At 41.4% G+C, this 15,963-nt stretch overlaps 1 protein-coding gene across 2 annotated transcripts in view; it reads right to left on the bottom strand.

Moving 5' to 3' along the window:
* The window catches only part of TNFAIP8 (TNF alpha induced protein 8), a 61,919-nt gene extending 46,309 nt beyond the window's left edge, over positions 1 to 15,610 (bottom strand). Inside the window, exon 1 of one of the 2 annotated variants that reach the window (XM_062018178.1) lies at positions 15,521 to 15,610. In XM_062018178.1, the coding sequence (XP_061874162.1) occupies position 15,521 (1 nt within the window). In that variant the 5' untranslated portion in view covers positions 15,522 to 15,610. Of the gene's footprint in view, positions 1 to 8,629; positions 8,654 to 15,520 lie in introns of those variants that run through there. The other variant, XM_062018181.1, reaches the window with a different exon arrangement.
* Positions 15,611 to 15,963: the final 353 nt, after the last annotated feature.

The following is a 15,963-nucleotide window of genomic DNA, read 5'->3' as shown; positions in this document are numbered from 1 at the left end:
CTGTTTTAACTGTAAGAATTTCATTCTAGGTTACACAAATAACCTGTCAGCGGGGTTACAGATTTTCATGATTTTACCTGTGAGAAACAGCTTCCCAATATACACATGCCACCCTAGAAAGCATGGAGCAAGCAAGTAAGGGCTCGTCTCCCATGGCTGACAAACAGAAAAGGGCATTCTTACAAGAGGGGTAAGGAGAGGTCCAGAGCAGCTCCCTCCTATTCAGACTATTAACATCGAACCTGTGAATGACCAGGAGTCATTGTCCAAGTTTCTACAGTCAAGCTCTGCTTTATACAGGAATGGAAATCACTGGGGGAAATAAAACCCCACAAAACTAAGTAATGCTCATAAAAAAAGCACAGAATTAATTAAAAAATACATTCTCTCAATATGAAAACACAGTCGCTTTCAAATATGTAGTACTCTGCACTAAAGTGCTTCTTTCTTCTAAATGATCTCAACAAATCCACTCTTCTATTTAAATTTCCCAGAAGTCATATGTAGATCTGATAATACTTCACAAAAACATACAAAATTCTTAAGCACGTACGTGATATCACAAGTCAAAACCCATACAGTAACAACAGGATCTGAAGTTTCACAAAGTTAAATGAAGCGAGCCTCATGCAAACCGTATCTGATTTTGCACTAGCTAGGAACATCTCCTAAAGAAAACATCTAAAATGTACCACTTCATATTATCCCTGAAAACAAAGGATTAAAAGTTACCATTCTGTACTTAGAAGTATTAGAAATATGAAAAAGTAGTATTTGGATTTCTAAATTCAGACATTTAAGAGTACTAAACGAGATCAAGACAATTCACACCAAGACCACACTAGGGTAAAAGAGGACTTGAGGATCTTGGTGGATGAAAAATTGATGATGTGTTGGTAAAGTGCACTTGCAGACAAAAACAGTTTCAAGATGGTGATTCTGTCCCTTTACTCCACACTGGTAAGACCCCAGCTGGAATACTGCCTCCAAGCTCTGGAGGCCTCAGTACAAGAAGAACACAAATCTGTTGAAGCAGTCCAGAGGAGGTCCTCACAGATGATCAGAGGGCTTGGATACCTCCTCTATGAGGTGGGAAAGTGGGGATTGTCCTGTTGTGAGGTGGCTCTGGGAAGACCTTTTTGTGGTCTTGCAATACTTAAACAGGAATTATGAGAAAATGAGACACACAGAGATTCTGCTAAAAATGAGAACACACAGTCAAGGAAAATAAACAGAATTCCAGGATGCTGCAATTAGTGCTTGACTAGGCATTTTCCCAAGAAAATTTAGAGTTAAAAATTGCTAAAATAATATTTAAAGAGTCTTAACTGACAACACAGAGTCTAACAGAACAAGGGGAAAAGTAGAATTAGATTTTGAGAAGCAATTTACCTTGTGGTCCCAGGCATTAAAAAGTTTTAATCATAGTAATCTCTGCATGTTAGTAATGCAGCAGAGCACAGTTAGGACACACTATGTGTTAGTTAGCTTATGCGTAACTATACACTGCTGTAACAGAGAAATTTTAGAGAAACTTGTCTGCATTTGACACTCTGAAAGAAAACCCAAAACTATACTCAAGATCAGACATTACCAGTTAATGGAAAACGGTTCATCTAAATGACTGCAAAACACAACTGAAATAAAATACTTCTATTTGACCATGTAGAAGGAAGCTTTATCCAAATGGAAAAGTCTGAACTCTTCCATTCATGCTGAGTAAAAGGAGCTTAAAGTTTCATACAGACTGCTTTTCTCCACCAGACTCTTTGCAACTTGGTTTAGATTTGTTCATAACAGCCTACACTTCAACATCCGTAAACATATGTATGCTGGCGCACACAACCAGCGCTATAGCCACCAGCTATAGCCATCATTCACTTACACACCTCTACTGTCAATAAAAGATTTTGTGTACTCAGAGGAAGTCATTTTCCTTTTGTGACTATTATTCCTCACTGAGTCATCTTGGGCTGCTTTCACCTTACACTACTCAAATATCTCCCAGGGGATTCTGAGGAAAAAGATCACAGGAAAACAAAAAATACAAATCTTGTATGGAAAGATCACACAAACAAGAGGAACTGCAAAACTTGCTAGTCAAGAGTAAACATTTACATGTAAATAGGTATATGTATAGTGCCATAGGTATTACAAGAATAGATGGGTGTAAAATTCATTACTTCCTTTACAGCACCCGAAACAAACAAACAAACAAACGAGAGGAGGGTACTAAGAGCAAGTTATTACCTCAAGTCTTCCCACAGTTTTAAATGTCATCTTATTTCATTAGTTTATGTTAGAGTAACTTCATTAGTTTATCCTCCCATTTTCTCTCAGGTGTTAAGATGGGCTGTCAAAATATCACTGCTCTAATCTTCCTGAACCAGACAGATTTGTGAATAGCCTCAGGATTCCCATAAGGAACAGAACTACTCCATCAATGCCTCTTCATGGCTAAAAATTAAATGCATAAATAACATACTTTGAAATAATCTTAAAGGAAAAAAAAAAAAGAGGTTATGTTTTTGAACCACTTCCCTGACATTTTCTCCCTCAAAACAATCTTATGTTGAAAGTTTCCTTTCAAGATTCAGATCCAAAACAGGCGTTAGTTTTGCTATAAACTGCCATGCATTCAATATTACAGATTAACTATTGCACAATAATCATGTTAATACAGACAGCTATTTCCTATTTCTATCCGTACTGTAACCAGCCTAAGTTTTCAGATACAGAAGCATAACTTCTGGGATGCAATCATCTGGCACTGTGCTCTGCTGCTGGCTCAGCACACACCAAGAGTCCCAGATTATGGAAGTAATTGGAGTTGTGGGAGCACATCATACCCTACTGTCTCTTGTCATCCCCCACCACACATCTCTAGGGTCTTCCACATGGATACATGAGTATGTTGAATAGCACATTTCCTAAGAGGAGCAGTAGTGAGGTGCAGGTTGGTCTCTTCTCTCCAGTAATGAATGACAGGACAGGAGGAAATGGGCTCAAGTTGAGCCAGGGAAGGTTTAGGTTGGACGTTAGAAAGAACTGCTTCACTGTCAGGGTTATTAAGCACTGACATGGGATGCCCAGGGAGGTGGTGGTGTGACTATCCCTAGAGATATTCAAAAGACACGTAGATGAGGTTCTGAGGAACATGGTTTAGGTTAGGGATGGGTCTGGCAGCATGAGGCTGGATTTGATGATCTTAAGAGTCCTTTTTCAACCATAACAATTCTATGATTCTGTTCTATTCTGTGATTCTAGAACTATCATCAGACAGACTGAATACTCCAGTTCTCACCTCAACTAGATGTAGATACAACGTTTTGTACAGCAAGTTCTGAGAGCTAGTTACTCAACTGCCATGCTATTTGGACAGACCTGCCAGAATACAACAGCCAAGGAAATACCATCGAATTGTTGTATGAGAATTATTTGTTCCTCGAGTAGATCCATTTAAGTGATTTGGTCTTCATCAGCTTGTGAAGGACTGCAGTGCCAAGCTAAGGTTACAAGCACTGATGACCTGAACATGTGGTCTACGACCACACCTAGAGAGAACACTGTAGACAGTAACACAATATGCTTTTTTAACTGAAAATTTTAACAGGATATACTGACATCTTTGTATGTTTAATTTTGAAAAGTTATCATTTTCCTAGTACTTTCACTCTATAGCTTGCAAATCATAGGTATGAACAAGCACAAGGCATGCTATTTTTAGGATTACCATACAGCAACACTAAGCACTTGAAGAAATTGCCTCCAAATTAGCCCAGCATAGTAGCACCGTCCTTGTGGGAACTTTAGTTGAAGTTAACCAAGCAGAGGAAATTAAGCAATGGTCACTGCTCTTCATGCAGTCTGTTGACATCATCATTTGACAAAATGTTTGGCTTGGATGGGCATGCACTTTCCTGGGTGAAAAACTGCTTAGATGGTCAAGAGTCATGGTCAATGGAGTTAAATCCAGTTGGCAGTCACTCACGAGTGGTGTCCCTCAGTACTGGGGCCACTCCTGTTTAACATCTTTATGTATGATCTGGATGAGGGGACAGAGTGCATCCTTAGTGAGTCTGCAGATGACACCGAGCTGGGTAGAAGTAATGATCTGCTTGAGGGTAGGGAAGCGCTACAGAGAGATGTAGATAGGCTGGATCACTGGGCCAAGGCCAATGCCGATGCCATGAGTTTCAACAAGGCCAAGTGCTAGGTCCTGCACTCGGGCCACAACAACCCCCAACAGTGCTACAGGTTTGGGGAGGAGTGGCTGGAAAGCTGCCAGGCAGAGAGAGACCTGGGAGTGTTGGTTGACAGTGGCTGAACATGAGCCAGCAGTATGCCCTGGTGGGCAAGAAGGTCAATGGCATCCTGGCCATACAGGAAGAGTGTTGTCAGCAGGAGCAGGGAGGTGATCATTCTGCTGTACTTGGCTTTGGTGAGGCTGCACCTCTAAGACTGTGTCCAGTTTTTGGAGTACGTTTTCTATGAGGAACAGCTAAGGGATTTGGGGCTGTTAAGCTTGGAGAAAGGAAGGCTGAGGGGAGACCCTGTCACTCTCTACAACTACCTGAAAGGAAGCTGTAGCATGAGGGGGGTCCGGTCTGTTCTCCCTAGTAAAAAGCAATAGAACAAGAGGAAACAGCCTCAAGTTGTGCCAGGGGAGGTTCAGGCTGGATATTAGAAGGAAATTCTTTACTGAAAGGGTTGTCAGGTCTTGGAATGGGCTGCCCAGGGAGGTGGTGGAGTCACCATCCCTGGAGTTAAGTTGCACCATCCCTGGTGCATGTTGCACTTAGAAAAATGATCTAGTGGTTGAGAGGACTGGGAAAAAGGCTGAACTCAATGATCTTAAAGGTCTCTTCCAGCTACAACTCTATAATTCTATGCTTATTTACTTCGTATGTGCAGCACAACCTCAGAAGACCAGTACACGGTCACCAGCCTGAATCCAGTAGACAAAAATACCCCTATCTGATACTGGAGTATTACCAAAGGAAGATGGTTTCTCCGAGTAGATAACCACAATCTTGTGGCAGGGACACTTTATGTGATGTGCCTGCTTCCCCACAGGCCATCCCAAGAAGATGTGGCCTGCCCATTGTGTGCTTCTACTCCACACATCCCTGTGGTCCATGGCAATGTGACAGCCATGCTCGGGTTGTGAACTTTGATTAATCGTACAATCATCTGCCTGCTTTTCTTAATGCAAGTGTGTGCTCTAAGGCCAACAAGCCTTCAATACGTTTTTACTCCCCTGAAGTGTTTTCATCTCATATCCACCCGAAACAGAAGTAGTCTCTAGAAGAGGTTTAGTTCACTGATTTTACTTCTTCCTCACAGAAAACCCTAAGTTCACTAAGCACAAAAAAGAACTGCCCTGTCAATTAGTTTCAGGCTACCACATCGAGTACCTAAATCACTTCTTCTGTAGCATAAAGAGGCTTTGAAGAAGACCTCTCTTCTACTTGGCACCATTGTCAAATATATTTTATTACCTTTAGGTTAACTTATTATGGTTTTATCCAGTCCTTCATACTAAGAAAAAAATGACCTCAACTTAAACATATATGAAATTTTTGTCTTCAGTCATTTATCTTTGGCCTCAATTAGTTCATTTAAAGTCCTTGAGATTTCTCTTTATCCATATTCTGGTATTTGATCAGGTTCTGAATTTACTCTTCCTAGCTAGCTGTCGTCACCGATGTATTCACTGCCATCAAGACTGAGAATATGAACATTCAAATTTGTTCTATTACTATTCACTTTTTAAATAGAGTGGTTGTAAGGCAAATAAAGGTGAAATCGGTCATAACTGTATCTTCAGCTGAAAATTCCTGCACTACTTTTCTCGCATACAATCGGAAAACTAACAGATTATTCAATGGTGCATGCTGTGTTTAAGTTTGGCTAGTACAGAGATCTGCATTCCCACATTTTTAAAGCTAAATTTCGAACTCCACTGTAATCATAGACTTTCCTTCCTCAAACTCAGTCACCTGCCCACAACTTCTTGTGCTTAAGCAGAAAGTGGGCTTGGGTTTGTGACATGTTTTCCTGTGCACATTACAGCAGCACATACTATGCTTTTAGATTTCTGCAACTTTTCTTGGTCTCAAATGTTGACTCCCCATCAGCCGGATCAAAAAACCCTGAAAATCTTTTCAGTACACCATGTTCTATGATCACTGGAACTAAATACTCGGCTTGATACATAGAATTGGGTACTTCTCATAAAGCAGGTTCTCTACACTTACATGAGTCGGGTTTTATTTCAAAATCTTTAAATTTTAAGCAAATTATTAGAAAATTAATATGCTGAAAAACTGAGAAATTTCTAAAAAACTACAAGCAACAAAAAACAACTTTTGCAAAGCTTACTGGAAAATACAGGCAAGCCAATCAGTGCTCAGGGATGATAGACAAGATGAACAGCACTGTACAAACTGCAGTTAATAGTAACGACCATGTCCTGTGAGATTAATCTTTTAACACCATCTAGAACACGCTTTCATCAGATGGATCTTTTTGTAACAATCCAGACTTCCAGTACTCTCTCCTATCCAGCCTAATAGCTGAAGTAGAAGAAATGTTTAAACTGCTAATCATCTGAGTTTATATTTGAACACCTTTCAGGAATAAATAAATAAAAATACACAAAGAATTTTACTGCCTATCGCTGACTTTACATCCAGTACTCCTCATCTATTTCCCAGTCATCCACCTGGTATTAACAACAAAGTTCACATTTCAAGTGACTTTAAACTGTCTACCTGTATGTATGCTACTTATACAGCAAATACTAATAGCAAATCTGCACAAAAGCATTTAGTTTTAATCAGCATACTTTCTGCATCATTGACCAATGTGGTGTTTTTCAAGCCAGTAGAACACAAATTCACAACTTTGATCGTAGAGATTTCTCTACAGTTCAAAGGTTAATCACATTTCCACTATTATTCAACGCTACTTGTAACTTTTAAGAAGTTTTCAAAAGTTTCAAGCAAAAACAGATTTGCATTGTTGTTTAACGTGACGCTAATCTAATACACTGAAGTATTCTAACAGATAATAAGTAAAGTAGGTGTGCCTGAAAATAATCAATTCAATTCATATAAACTAGCAGATAAGACTTTGATATAAATTTCATTAAAATACAGAAGCATCATACAAAAGTATCGGGATTCCCATTACACTGTTTGTAGTAATAGATCTGTAGTATCTTATTTCATCACACAGGAGGCTAAAGCATTCTGTCATTTAACCACATTATTATTAACATTGAGTACTACTCAGTGATAGAACAAAAAAACTGTAGTCAAACAGAAAAATACCACTAGCTTCCCCTCAAGTGTGTTTAAAGTATCCTGAAACTACTGGAAATGACAGGAAGATGCTCAGAAAAAGGTTGCTATACTCATCCTGAATCTGCTTGAGACTTCAGCAGGAGCTATCCCTACAAATGAACTTCAGGTACTTTATATAATTGCTTTCATTAATTTATAAGAAGTTATAGGGGGAAATAGAAAATATTAAACCTGTCATCCCACCAATGCAGATCTGTCCTTTAGCTCTCTGTAAGAGCCAGTTTGCATCACAAGGTTAACCCTGAAATGAAAAAACACAACTTCTCCATTTTGGATGATTTTTGTTACATAAAAATTTAAAAAATAACACAGACAGAAAAAGTCCTTGAGCTGTATTACTCGGTATATCCCTGTAATAACAGCTATAACTGAACATCTAATCAACTGCTTTCTTCTAAGTTGACTTGCAGAGTCTTGGACCGCTAAGCAAACTTCAAGGATCCCAAAATAAGCTCAGCTTTGTCTCTCTTGTTCTACCCTCTGCTTACATTCTTCTTTTCTCCCTTCTATCTAATACAAAAAGTTTCTACTTTTTAATATAATAAAAAAAATAATCAAGTTCCACATGCCACTAAACTCCCCCTAGCTGTTCACAAAATCATCCCAGTCATGCCAAAAAGATAACACAGCTACAAGTGCCAGCAATACCATAAATAAGACCACTTGAGAAACAGGTTTTATGCCTGGAATCCCAAACACTACATCTTGAAAGCCCAACAGTAGCAAATTATTTCCTTGACATAAACTCAACAATTAAAACGTATCATGGGCATAAAGCTATAAGTAGGTTGGCAAGCTATCCTCAGAAAGGATTTATTTTTTAAATAAAAAAATTCTGCAGTTAGTAGGCATAGAGACAGTACTGTACACAGGAGTAGACAAAACATCAAAGTCAACATTCATTTACTATAAAATATTATACTAAAATGGATTTGTTTTAAAAAAAAAAATCCAACAATTTTTGTTGGCTTTCACTTCATCTTGTAAGGAATAAAGACAAAACTCAGATGAAAAGAACGCAGAGTTTCTGCTCCCAGATGAGAAGGAGGACTGTGGGATGAGCTGAAGCTAAGTAAAGGCTTCTTCACAGGACTTGAAAATTATTTTAATACACTACAGAAAATAGGTTAAGCAAATATACAAGACACTTTTCCACCAAAAAGAGGAAGGATATCATAAATGAACACATATCTAATTATGAATACTCTAAACAGGCTCAACAATCGGGTCTTAATTACAGGCTGTTTAGCTAGACTTACCTTACCTAGGTTTTTCATGCCTGTGCATACTCACTGCTTGGAGAGCACCTTCTGTAGCAGATGAGGAAGGAAGCCATAGGCACCTGCCGGAACAAACTACTATTTCTCAACAACACTCTGAAACCACACTATCTAAACCATTCTAAATTGTACAAAATGTTTTGGGAAAGATGAAGGTATGATTTAGCTACATGTTTAGCATTAGCTAACCACAATATACCATACAGAACTCTAAAAACTGACTGGTTCATTCATATAAAACTGTGATGTTTTATTGTTCTGGTTTAGCAAGGAGCAGCTTTTGGCTTAGTAACAGAGGGAGCGGGTTGCAGTGAAGACCCGGTAAAGAGTTTGCGGACTCTCCCCCGGCTCCTGGGTTCACATCCACCTCCGGCCCGGCTGGGCCAATCTGGCGCCTCTGCCATCACTATTTAGGGGACGGGAATTTGGAATGCGAGGCAGGAGGTGTAAGAGTGATACAAGATGGAGGCGGCCACGCGGACCCTTCAGCCAGAGAAGGAGGAAGGAAGGAGAAGCAATAGACCAGAGACCCCTCTGCAAGCCGTGGCAAGAATGCAAGCTGTGCCCCTGAAACCTGTGGAGATCCATGACAGGACTGAGAGTTACCAGCAGCTCCATGTGAGTGAGCCCAGACAGGTGAGGGACTGTGTGGGGAGACGGCCATGGCCCAGGCCGTGCTGGAGAGCCTGCACGTCGCAGAGCAGCCCCACATGAGAGGCAGAGAGGAGCTGCAGCCTTTGGAATAAATACACATCGGAGCAGCCCGTGCAGGGCTGCCGTGTGCGTGAGTTACCCCACGGACTCGCAGGGAGGACTGGTGCAGAGTTCACCCGTCGTGAGGAGGGACAGACGGCAGAAGCTATCGGGAGCAGACTGACTGAGACCTCCACTGCCTGCCCCCCTGAACCGTTCAGGAGGGGACAGGGTAAAAACCCCGGGATCAGGGCTCTGAGCCCGGGAAGAGGGGAGGTGTGGCAAGAAGGTGTTCTTAAAAAGGCTGGTTGGACTCTTCATTGATGTATTACTCTGGGTTGTTTCGTTTTGGTTATGTTTTGGGTTTTTGGAGGTATGTTTTAGTTGACGTTGCATTAAATTGGTTTGGTTTTTTTTTTTCCTGTTTTCTTCCCCAAACCAAGTGGCCTGGTCTGTTTTGTCATGAACCTTAAGCGGCAATTAAGCTCTCCCTGCCCTTGAGCAATTCTCAGCCACTTCGGTACTCGAGGCTAATCGTGGTCTTTGTTCCCTGATGGGCCTAAACCACGACATTTATTAATAGCAACTAACATAGCAGCAACTCCTCTCTGTTCCTGAAAGCAAAGCAGCACTAAAAACCCCTTAATAATTATTTCTGTAAAAATAACACTAGAATGCTTCCAGTAAGATGAGGCAGTTATTCAGATATTGTTGTTAAAAAAGTTTAATCATACTCTAGGAGGATTTCATTGCACATGTCCAGTGAGCACTGGAGAACGCAGGAAGCCATGGGTTTGGTTGACTGAGTGACAGGAGCAATGACACATTTACGGCTGGAGTGCTTGGCTAGCATACTCACATGGCATACTTCTGACCAAGAATACTCCTCATCATCTGAAACCTACTGCTAATATTTTTTTTCAGGATTTTCAGATTAACTTGCAGAACTCCATCTGTACTTGTAGGCAAAGTAAGTTCTTCAGCAAGTGTAATATGCTGCAGTAATGTCAACACACTTTTGATAGCTGATACCACTAGATGCAAATTGGGTCCAAAACAGCTTACTTCAGCTAGAAACTAAAGGGGAATTTACTTTCATGGAGAGTCACTGTGGTTGCAGACGTTGCATTTCCCAATCAATCACTGAAACATGGTTGCATTTTGTTTAATACAAACTCTACTTCAACGTGTCTTTGCACAAAATTATATTTAATTACATTAATATGCCAAACATCATTACCACCAGTTCATTCTGAATTCTGGGGCTTCCAGACACAGACACGAAACAGGCCAAACACTATGCTGAGGATCTGGAGAGCCCAGTCCACTCCTACACACCTCCTCCAGATGATTTAACAACTATCACTCAGACACATAACCAAGTAGCTACCCTTAGAAAGGACTGCGTCTGGCCTGATTTCCTTAAGATAACAGTACTGTACTCTTAACCGCATTATTCCACCATCTGGAAGAAAATGCTGAGTTTTAATGTGTCTAGTTTTGTTGACCTTCTAATATAAATTGAACTTCAAAATTAGGTATTCAAAAATATTCAACCCTGTTTCAGGAAGAAAAACACAATCTTGGATTAAGCCAGGCATATTCAATACTAAAATTCACCTGTTAGGAGATACACTTTTCTTTAATGAGAAAGTATTGACAGAAATGTAGATACTGATTTCTTCTGGACTTAATCCTCAATGTATCTCTTTTTATTTGGTAACAATATCTTCTTAACTTAATCGCTAACATATATCTTTTTAATTTACCAATGCTAGCTAATGATTTTCTCATCTAAAAGGCACCTCTGAAGTCCCTGCAAGGTTTGCTCAAGACCTGAGTCACTTTTCACTCTCTGGGTTTTTAAACAAAAAGAGAACTGAAAATAAGGAATAGAATTTGGATCATTTAAAGGGTGTGTATTTTGTTTGATATGTCATCTCACACACCTGCCTTGCTAAAATCAGGGCTGCTGCAGAGATCCTAGAAATTACCACAGTGAAATAAAGAAAGAAGTGATGTTTTGGCTACAAGCAACACAGTCAATGACCAGTTCAGAAAACAGCACCTGAAGCACATGATCATCAGCTTCTAATTAAAATCGTGTGTTCTGTATTCTTCCCCTTTTTTAAGACTTGTTAGAGATGGTAATGAGACAGGCACATGCTACTGCTCTGCGAATTACATACCTTAGTCTCAGGGCACAGAGCTCACACTTTTCAGGAGACATGAGATCAGTCTGTCTTGAAGGTAAAAGGGGAAATTCTGGTTTGAGAAAACTCGAGAAAGATAGTGTAAAAACACCAAGTTATACTTCCTGCTTGCTTGTTCAACTGACAAAATGCCATCTTAACTTCTGCTTGACCACAGAAAACATTTATTCTGGGTCTTATGATCTGAAGATGCTGGAGGCATAAGGGAAAAAAAATACCCATAACTAATATCAAGCCAAGCTGCCTTTCTTTGATTATGAAAGTCTGTCTCAAATAAAGATAACAAGATTTTCCGTTACATCACAGTTAAAAACTCTTGCAAACCTTTCTACTACAGATCAAACAGACAACATGACTGCTCACAGCTTGGGCATACAGATACAAAAACCCTCCAAAACAAACCTAAAAAGCTTCTAAGTTACTTTGCTATTAGTCAGCTTCTGGAGCACCATATTCTGTGTATAAATACTTTGAACAACAGACAAGAGTACTAGAATTTGTTAAATTGAGATACACATCGCAGCAGTATGTATTGACGCTTGCTCAAAGAAACAGATAGACAGACAGATAAGGTATGGTATTCCTGTGAGAAAATTCTTCCAAGATAAACTACAAGTTAATTTGGTTTTTGTTCATCAGATCAATGTAATCCACAAAATCTAACTTAAACAAATTATCTTGTACCTAGTGACAGGACAAGGGGTAAGGGGATGAAGCTGAAACACAAAAAGTTCCATTTAAACATAAGAAAAAACTGTTTTACTGAGAGAGTGAGAAAGCAGTGGCACAGGCTGCCCAGGGAGAGTGTGGAGTCTCCTTCCTTGGAGGTCTTCAAGACTCACCTGGACACGTTCCTGTGTGACCTAATCTAGGTGGACCTGCTTCAGCACTGGGGCTAGACTAGATAATCTCTAAAGGTCCCTTCCAACCCCTACCATACTCTGATTCTATGAAAGCAAAGGACATTTGCCAGTGGGGGTAAGATAACAATGGTTTAAAGGACCTACCTGAAGGTGGCAAAATATAAGAAATGGAAAGAAATGTACTTTAAAAGGATTTAAAAAAAAAGAAAGGGAGCAAAGTACAGTCTGCATCCTTGAATTGTATCTCAGTGATGTAAGAGGCTACAAACCAAATTCACAGAGAGTGGTCAAAGCTGCTAGAAGGTTATTAATACAGTAAAAACTAGGGAAATCATACCGCCAGCCACTTAGATTAAGCAAATAATTATTTTGGATATATCCAATGTTAAGACTATGACAATTATCACTTGCTAACTTTTATTTTTTCCTTTTTATCTTTTGATTGTCCAAATGTAATACAAAAACTAGAGAGAAATTCTAAGCCAAAACTTTTGTTTAGGGGTAAACTCAAGAGAAAACATCTGCAATCTGGAATTCATCATAACAACATCACTTCTCAAAATTCAGCTATAGTTTATATATCATACTTTGTAATTTAATACTTTTGTTATTTGTATAAATTAATCTGTACGGACACACTATCTGCTTTAAGGACTATTGAGTATTTTACTGCCCATGATTTAGAGGACTTCTCTTGATGTACTGAAACAAGAAATTTACTAAGGTTGTTCTCAACCATCTGATTATTTCCTCAGATATTTGAAGCAGCAGATATTACACTTTACCTAGCGGTAAATATTTAAAGAAAACACAAAATAGGCAAATTAAGCCAAAAAGTACACAGAAATCTAGGTTTAGTGAGGTTAGGCTAGTTACTATTTAACGGAAATTAGCAGCTTCCTGTTGTCAGGGCAAACAGTAAGCTACTTCCATTCCAAGTCTGTGTTTTTTTGGTCCCACAAATATCTGCGTCGTAACTTTTACTTTGAAAATATTCCATGGAAAATTTTGCTTCCAGAATAACTGAAAGTAAGTAGGCAAATATAGTAGAATATGTTCGTTCCTCTTCCTGCTTCTAAGTATGTCCCATGTTCACCTAATCTTGTCTTTCAAATGAAGGTCTTTGACTTCCTTCCACTGAAAACTCTCACTCCCTGGATGTCTTTTTCCTACCAATTCCCTCCCATTTAGAGCCCCAGGAAACTTTTATATGCGGTTTATTTGGTAACAGACGATTGACACTTCTTAGAAAAGGGACTGCAGGGGTGAAGCAGAGAGGAACATCCAAATGCCTTCTCCTACTACTTCAGAAGCAAATTCCCTTGAGGATGGTTTGGTTTTCCTCCTCATTATCACTTTTTTAAATGAGACAAAGCTAAAAGAGTATCCTGTTCCTGTAATGTGCAGTACACGCATCATGTGCTTGCTTAAATCAAAACTTTGAGGTCTGCAAATATGTGATGCTATGTTTTTGCACTATTCATACAGGTCAACAATATACATAGCACGGTGAGAAAGGGAATGTATTCAGCTTCATTTCAAAATGTAATAGCTCATACTTGCACTGTCTCCAAAGTTGGCTAAAATGCTCATTAATCACTGCAAGGAAGAAATAATAATCAGAAATTTCTACCACAAAAAAACAAAGATTCCTATCAAAAGGCATTAAATGGAAGCTTTATAATACACACTGTCGATGGCTTTTCCTACTTTTTGAAAATAACATCCCCCTAATCTCATGTGCTTTGCACCACGGGAATGGTGTGAGGGATCCGGACTCCACATAGGCACGACACCTTCACAGATACTGCATGGTCTGACTCTGCAGCACTTGCTTGTACCTGGCTCTGCCAGTAAAGAATGGTAACTCTGAATCCCACAGAATGCCCACAAGCAATTACGTTCATTCAGGCCAGTGATGCTTTGGAAACCAGACCTGTGATCTGTGGCAATGAAAAGGCTAGTCTGCTGTGTAAGGGCTGCAAGCTATCAGTGCTCTTTAAGTAGGAAATCTGCATTGAGAGCTAACAAGAGATAAGGATAGTTGGCAGCAGCCAACCCAGCTTGTGAGTGCAACCAACAGCTCCTCATCTGGCATCTAACTCCTCAGAGTTTTGACGAGGCAGTTTGTAACATAAGTAGTTTCGCTAATCAGTTATGTGAAGTAATTTGTGAAGTAGCACAATCAACAAAAAGTGGCACATGCTAAGGGAAACATCTAAGATAGCATTTTGCATTCTGCTTTACCAGTGCCTACGTGTGGTCAGGTAAGACTGTGAACATGTAAACTGCCAGCATGGGAAGTGTGACCATCGAGATTTCTACGAAGAAAAAGCCCACGCTGAACCGTTACCTCTCTTACTTAGTGGTATGTAAGTGACACAGAAACTGATTTTACTGTGAGAATTTTTGCCAGTAGGATTTCAAAACGAAACCTGGGCATCTCAGAAAAGTTTGTCTTTCACCAGCACCATGCAGAATCCAGGTGCATTACCACAGTTGTTGCCTCTGCCGCTGTTTTGTGCGAGCTCAAGCACACTGAACAAGGCGACGGCTCCCTTCCGGCGAAAGCTAAAATGCTGCTAAAAAAAAAAACCAGCCCATAAAATGGTCCTGCTGCCCGAGAAGAGCAACAGAGAGAAGACGGAGGATGAGGTTTCCGCGAACGGAAATCCCTCTACAGCCTTCACCCAAATACATTTTTTCTGTGTGACGAAACTTCGGACTTGGGTGCTTTTCGGCAGCTCCCGCCCAGAGAGCAGCTCCGGGGTGCTGCCGGGGCAGGCGGCAGCAGCAATACCCCGACCTGCGGAGGCTTCCCGAGTCCCGGTTCGGGCACCTCCCATGCCGGAACCTAGGTACCTCCGGCGCGGCTCTCCAGCACCGGTCCGGGGCCCATCGTCTGCAGCCGGGCCCCAACGGGGCTCCGCCGGGCCCCACGGCCCGCTCTGCCGCCGAGGGCCTGTCGGGCCCCACAGCCCACCCTGCCGCGGCGCGGCTGCTGCCCTCGCGCGCCCATCCCGCCGGCGCGCAGGGGACGGGGGCTGCTCAATGCGGCGGGAGCGGGGCCCCGCGCCGCGGAGCGGAGTGCAGGAACTTACTGTGTGGGCGCGGGACGGCGGCTGCTCCTAAGGACTGGCGGTGGGAGCGGCGGTGCCGAGGAAGTGCGGGCGCGGCCGAGGCAGCCCTGGCTCCCCACGCTGCGGGACGGGGCGGGGCGTGAGGGGGCGGCTCTGCCCTCCGCGGCCCGGCGCCGCCGCTCCGCCACGGGGCGAGGTGGAGGGGCCGGGGCCGGGGCCGGGCGGTTAGGCGGCATGGCCACCGGCAGTCCGACTACCCCCAACTGCCACCGGCGCCTTGCACAGCCACGGAAAAACCAGACGGCTGCTCGCTCAAAGTACGCACCGACGAAAGCTTCAGGGGGAGAAGAGTCGGTTAAACACGCCTGCGAAAGAAATGACACTCTCGCTGCTGATGCTAGTGTACAGCTCTTCTTTGGTTCTTTCCGTGCTTTGCTATCAAAGGAGGCGGCATAATTTATTTC

The sequence above is a fragment of the Colius striatus genome, chromosome Z (genome assembly GCF_028858725.1).
Source record: "Colius striatus isolate bColStr4 chromosome Z, bColStr4.1.hap1, whole genome shotgun sequence".
Taxonomy (NCBI): Eukaryota; Metazoa; Chordata; class Aves; order Coliiformes; family Coliidae; genus Colius; species Colius striatus.
Note: the sequence above shows the minus strand (reverse complement) of the source record. Positions and strands in the feature narration are given on the sequence as shown.